The sequence below is a fragment of the Neophocaena asiaeorientalis genome, unplaced genomic scaffold (genome assembly GCF_003031525.2).
Source record: "Neophocaena asiaeorientalis asiaeorientalis breed wild unplaced genomic scaffold, Neophocaena_asiaeorientalis_V1.1 scaffold1, whole genome shotgun sequence".
NCBI lineage: Eukaryota > Metazoa > Chordata > Mammalia > Artiodactyla > Phocoenidae > Neophocaena > Neophocaena asiaeorientalis.
This window is the reverse complement of record NW_020171981.1, coordinates 2,457,811-2,464,467: the sequence shown is the minus strand read 5'-3', so window position 1 is coordinate 2,464,467 and position 6,657 is coordinate 2,457,811. Positions and strand designations below refer to the sequence as shown.

Below are 6,657 nucleotides of genomic sequence, written 5' to 3'. Positions count from 1 at the left end.
CACAGACACAGGAAGAAAGCCCCAACACACACACACACACACACACACACACACACACACACACACACACACACACACACACACAAATTCAGAAGACATAAAAAGGCTGAACAATAAGTCATGATAGTAACAATATAATTCATAAAATAAAACAAATATCCATGAGTTTATACTGTTATAAATAACTGAATAAGTAAATGTAATTGAAGTGAAGGCTCTTCCTTACAGTAGAAGTCTAATTATTATTAATTAGAATAACAGAAATAGAATTTATATGCAGGAAGAATTATAGAAATATAAAACTTTGGCAAACATAACAGTGGTAACTGTTTCAGGTAACAGCAATGAATGCTAAAATTAGTGGACAAAAATGAGTAACAACACATAGTCTTGTAACAACACATATCTCCCCACAAGATAACACAGGTCTAACAACACATATCTCCCCACAAGATATTTATCAAGGTATTCAAAGTTCTTAAGGAAATATTACATTCAACAAATTTCAAAAATTACAAATGCCCTGGATAGAATTTATTAATATTTATACTAATCTATTGTTATCTGTTTAGTGTAATTTCAAAGATACCACAAAAGCCTCTTTCCTATCTGGCTTAAATGGTTTAAACAAAAAGTTGACCCATTGCCTGAAAGAGAGCCTCAGCTAACCCACAGCTTCACGTAATGGTAAGAAAAAGCCACTGAGATTTAGGAGTTGTTTGTGGTAACAAAAACTGGTTGACACAGAAATTCCTCTTTATCCAATCCTCCCCAAAATACCATCTGTTTTGGCAACTATAGACCTTACAGCTCATCAACAGGTACTAGAGTAAAGTCAAAACAGTAACTAAATCAAAACCATAATGACATATCACCTCATTCCAGTCAGAATGGCAATTATCAAAAAGACAAGAAATAACAAGTGTTGGTGAGGATGTGGAGAAAAGAGAACCCTCATACACTGGTTGGTGGGAATGTAAATTGGTATAGCCATTACTGAAAACAGTATGAGGTTCTTTAAAAAAGTAAAGATAGAACTACCATATAATCCAGCAATTCTACTTCTGGGTATTTATCTGAAGGAAACAAAAACCCTAACTTGAGAAGATATCTGCATCCCCCATATTCGTTGCAGCATTATTTATAATAGTCAAGACATGGAAGCAACCTAAGTGTCCACCGGTGGATGAATGGATTAAAAAAATGTGAGATATGTGTGTGTATGTATATGTGTGTATATATATGTATACATACACACAATGGAATGTTATTCAGCTCTAAAAAAGAAAGAAATCTTGCCATATGCCACAACATGAATGAACCTTGAAGGCATTATGCTACATGAAGTAAGTCAGAGAGAGAAAGACATATACTGTATGATCCCATTTTATGTGGGATCTTAAAAACAACAAAAAACAAAACAAAAAATGGAACTCATAGATACAGAGAACATACTGGTGGTTTCCAGAGGTGGGGGGTGGGTGAAATAGGAAAAGGTGGCCAAAAGTTATACATAACTTCCAGTTATTTATAAATAAGTCCTCAGGATGTAATATACAGCTTTGTGACTACAGTTAATACTGTAACATATGTTTGGAAAGTTGCTAAGAGAGTAGATCTTAAAAGTTCCCATCACAAGAAAAAAAATTTTATAACTATGTGTGGTGATAGATATTTTTCTTTTCTTTTCATAAAATTTTATTTATTTATTTATTTTTTTTGGCTGCATTGGGTCTTCATTGCTGTGTGCGGGCTTTCTCTAGTTGCGGCGAGCGGGGGCTACTCTTCATCGCGGTGCACAGGCTTCTCATTGCCGTGGCTTCTCTTATTGCGGAGCATGAGCTTCAGGTGCATGGGCTTCAGTAGTTGTGGCATGCAGGCTCAGTAGCTGTGGCTCACGGGCTCTAGAGCGCAGGCTCCATAGTTGTGGCGCACGGGCTTAGCTACTCCACTGCATGCGGGATCTTCCTGGACCAGGGCTTGCACCCGTGTCCCCTGCATTGGCAGGTGGATTCTTAATCACTGTGCCACCAGGGAAGTCCCTTTGTTTTTTTTTTTAGATTTTTTTTTTTGATGTGGACCAATTTTAAAGTCATTATTGAATTTATTATAATATTGCTTCTGTTTTATGTTTTGGTTTTTTTGGCCACGAGGCATGTGGGATCTTAGCTCCCCGACAGGGATCGAACCCACACCCCCTGCATTGGAAGGCGAAGTCTTAACCACTGGACTGCCAGGGAAGTCCTGTGGTGATGGATATTAACCAGATTTATTGTTGTGATCATTTTGCAATATATCTTTTTTTTTGGCTGCGCCACATGGCATACAGGATCTTAGTTGCCCGACCAGGGATCAAACCCGTGCCCCCTGCAGTAGAAGCATGGAGTCTTAACCACTGGACTGCCAGGGAAGCCCCCATTTTGCAATATACACAAATATTGAATCATTACGTTGTATACCTGAAACTAATAGATTATATGTCAATTTATATCTCAAAAAGGAAGGAAGGAGGGGAAGGGAGGGGAAAAGAGAAAGAAACAGTGACTAAAGCTAGAAAGGGCCAGGGCAGGCAATGCAGTGTAAAAAATTACAGAAAATGTTATCTGTGTTACCCTCATCTCTTGCCTGGATTTCTTGAAAAGTTTTCTTGTTGCTCTCCACTCCAATCCCCCAATCTGGTTGGAACATAGTACCCAGACTAATCCTTTAAAAATATACACCAGGGCTTCCCTGGTGGCACAGTGGTTAAGAGTCCGCCTGCCGATGCAGGGGACACGGGTTCATGCCCCGGTCTGGGAAGATCCCACATGCCGCGGAGCGGCTGGGCCCGTGAGCCATGGCCACTGAGCCTGTGCGTCCAGAGCCTGTGCTCCGCAACGGGAGAGGCCACAACAGTGAGAGGCCCGTGTACCGCAAAAAAAAAAAAAAAAAAAAAAAAAAAAATATACACCAGATCATGTTATTCCCCTGCCATATCATGAGAGGTCTTGTAGGCCACAGTAAGGAATTTGAGTTTCATGGCAAAAACAGAAAAACTCTAATAAAATATAACCACAACAGGATGCAGCCAGTTACCAAAGAGTCAAATAACTTCCATATATCTTTCTGAGTCTCAAGGTAAACTACTGCAGTACAAAATAATGCTTAATATTGAAAATAAGTGTGTCTTAGTGTACTCAGTTTATGGTAACAGTGAAGAACATAACCTGTTTTAAAAATATTTTTCTTTAAGATGGCTAAAATTTCGCTGAAATTTGAGGGATACCCAAGATATTCAGGATACATTTTTCCAATGGTTCTGGGTAGTCTAGGAGGTTCTTTACACTATAGTCAACCAGCACATATGTATGTTTTGCTTTCACAGAAAACATTCATTCCAAGTTCAATTCAGTTCCTTTTTCTTAGCATCTTCAAAGTGTAAGTCCTACGTAAAGATTTATAGGATTTTGTCCCTGCTTCCATGGATCTTGCAATCTAGTGGAGGACTCAGTATGCAAACACTTATGAATGCCAGGAATACTCTTTACCAGCACTGGGGCAGAATTTTTCACCCTGAAGCAGGGACTGGGCTGGTTATGGGCTAGACTGCAGTAGCAGCTATAAGCAAGAAAAAAATGTCCTGAGCACAGTATCTCGTTAACTTCTAACATTTGCAAAGAGAATGTGCCTTTCTCAGTCATGATATTCTACAAAAGTGAACAAAGAATGGTATGATTATGTGCCCAAATAATGGGCACTGAAAATAACTTCCCTGGATGCCTGTTTCTTCCCAGGTGATTCCTAAGTCAGAGGTATATAAATTGGGAGCTGTGTGTTTTATGTTACAAGTGATCCCAAATGTAGTTTCTACACATTAAAAGTAAGGATGGTAAAATCGTAAGTCTAACAGAGCAAAGTGTCAAATAACTTGTCTTTTTAATTTTTAAAAGGCTATAACCCCTAGAATAAGATTGAACAAAAGAATCAATAAAATTTAAAATCTACATAATCCAGATCCTATACATATATGAAAATTAGCAACAAGTCTAAAATTTTTTTAAACAAGCAAATATGATACACACACACACAAAAAAACAGCATAAAGTTAGACTTACCGTAATAGGAGTTCTTTGGGAAGTTTTTTATTAATTACAGCTTCATCGCTATTTGAGAACATCTGCAAAAACAAAATCATTGTGTCAAGTGTCACTTAACATTTTATTATGTTCAACTCAACAGTTTAGAGGTAATCCTCTTAGGAGAGAGGTGAATAAGTACAGTGGGTTATAAGCCAAAGTCATATTTTCAGAAACTCTTTAGGCTAAAAAATGTCTGAGACATTTAATTTGTTCCCTGTCTTTAGAAAAAAATGAACTAATAGCAGTCAGAAGGATGACATTATGTGCCAGGTGCTATTTTAAGTGTATTTTATGTATTAGTGTACTGAATCTTCATACTACCCTTAATCTTCATTGTACATATAAGGAAACTGAGTTACAAAAGGTTTATTTGCATATCAGTACAGAGTGACCATTTAAAAATGCCATTAATGTAAGGTTATTCTCCAAATCTAACTCACATTTATTTGTTCACAGAGATGTTCAGAAACCTAGGGTAGGAAATGTTCTCTTTCAAGTTTTATATATCATGCAGAAAAGTAATAATGCCTCATAACCACCACCACGTGCATTCTGGATGAATGCAGGATCATTTAACAAATTAATGAAATAACTCATAATGGGTACTTTTAACAGAGCCATCACTATAAGCTTGTCTAGTAAGCTACATAAAAAAACCAAATATCTATATATCCAATAAAAAGCAACTAAAAACAATACACATGTCACTGAAGCTGAGAGGAATATGTTCAGTCCCTGCTATTAGGTATTACACAGATGCCTCTTGACTTCATACAATGAACATTTACTGAACACCCTGTGTTAGGCATTTTTCTAGGCAATGAAATACAAAAACAGTAAGATGTTATCTCTGTACTTAAGGAGCCCCTGCTCTACAATGAAGAACACAGAAATAAGCAAATACTAATTTTGGACTGGCATCAAGGAGATAAGCTAGAAATATATTAAAATTATAGTTCAAGTAAAAGATGATGCAGGTAAGATTACAGGGGTGGTGGAAGTGGAAAATAAAAAAAGTAGACAAAAGGATTTTTAAAGAAGCTACAGGACTTGCTGATGGAAAGTTGGATCATCTACCAAGTTTCAGTGCAACAAACACACTATGTTAAAATAAAAGTAATGCTGCCTGACAGTTACATGTTTTTGGAAATTGCCTGACATCAAAGAATAATCTGCTTCCCTAAATTCTCTACCCATTAATGGAAGGTATTAAGAAAAAATCATATCCCTTTTCTATAAGGCAGACTTTCAAAATGAAGCCATCACATTTCCTCCTAAACAAGTTCTCAAATTCCACGGTTTCTAAGACTCTACACCATTAAGATCATTCTTCTCCAGGTACACTTATAGGAAAGAATGCATGAAGCAGTTATAAAGTATACCCTGAATAATCTAGGGTTGATGACATAAATAACAATGTTATTTGTTGATAACATTATAACATTATGTTATTTATGATGGCATAAATAACATTAGCAAAGACAGCTAATGTATCCAAAATTGAGACCTGCCTGGGGGACTTCTTAGCACACAACATATATCTTAAGCTTGAGATCTTGGGGGAAAATCAAGTTAGTAAGTATAAAACAATATCACTAAGCTAAGCACCCAATATACTAGACTATGCCCAACTCAAATCCACAAAATATAAAAGATAATCATTTTTATACTAGAAATGCTAAGCTCTTTATCTTGTATATTCAAAGTATTTAATTGAATGCTACATACCTCACCCACCAAGGCACTTTGCTCACTTGAATATACAGGGTAATTAAATTGATAAAAAATATAAACCTGTTATGTGTTGTTCATATGATTTGTGCAATTCTAGATACAAAAAGGAACACAAATCACATCCAGGGGCTTCCCTGGTGGCGCAGTGGTTAAGAATCCGCCTGCCAATGCAGGAGACACGGGTTCGAGCCCTGGTCTGGGAAGATCCCACATGCCGCGGAGCAAATAAGCCCATGCGCCACCAACTACTGAGCCCACGTGCCACAACTACTGAAGCCCGCACGCCTACAGCCCCTGTTCCGCAACAAGAGAAGCCACCGCAATGAGAAGCCCGCGCACCGCAACGAAGAGTAGCCCCCACTCACCACAACTAGAGAAAGCCCACGCACAGCAACAAAGACCCATAAAAGCCATAAATAAATAAATAAATAAATAAATAAATTTATTTATTAATTTAAAAAAAAGTCACACCCAGCAGCAATTTTTTTCCCTTAAGTCACTCTAAATAGACCAAATGTTGTCTCTGTAAGAACACGAGGTATATGAAAAGAGAAAAGAAAAAAAGGAATAGACAGTGTCCTGGGAGTATCTGGGAAACATCATGTGTATAGGATATCTGTCCAGACTTATATTTCCCTCCAATTCCTTCTGCACATATGTATCCTACTCCAAGTCTGCAAGAAAAAGATCAGTGGTTCACAAACCATGGTCACCTGACTAACAGCATCAGCATCAAACAGAACCTTGTTAGAAATGCAAATTCTTGGGCTGTACTCCAGACCTATAGCATCAGAAACAAGAAGCC

General features: G+C 37.4%; 1 protein-coding gene across 2 annotated transcripts in view; it reads right to left on the bottom strand.

Annotated features, from left to right (window-relative positions):
• The window catches only part of FBXL20 (F-box and leucine rich repeat protein 20), a 110,329-nt gene that overhangs the window by 57,293 nt on the left and 46,379 nt on the right, over positions 1–6,657 (bottom strand). For both annotated transcript variants that reach the window (XM_024743443.1, XM_024743450.1), the window contains exon 2: positions 4,095–4,156. In XM_024743443.1, the coding sequence (XP_024599211.1) occupies positions 4,095–4,156 (62 nt within the window). The remainder of the gene's footprint in view (positions 1–4,094; positions 4,157–6,657) is intronic.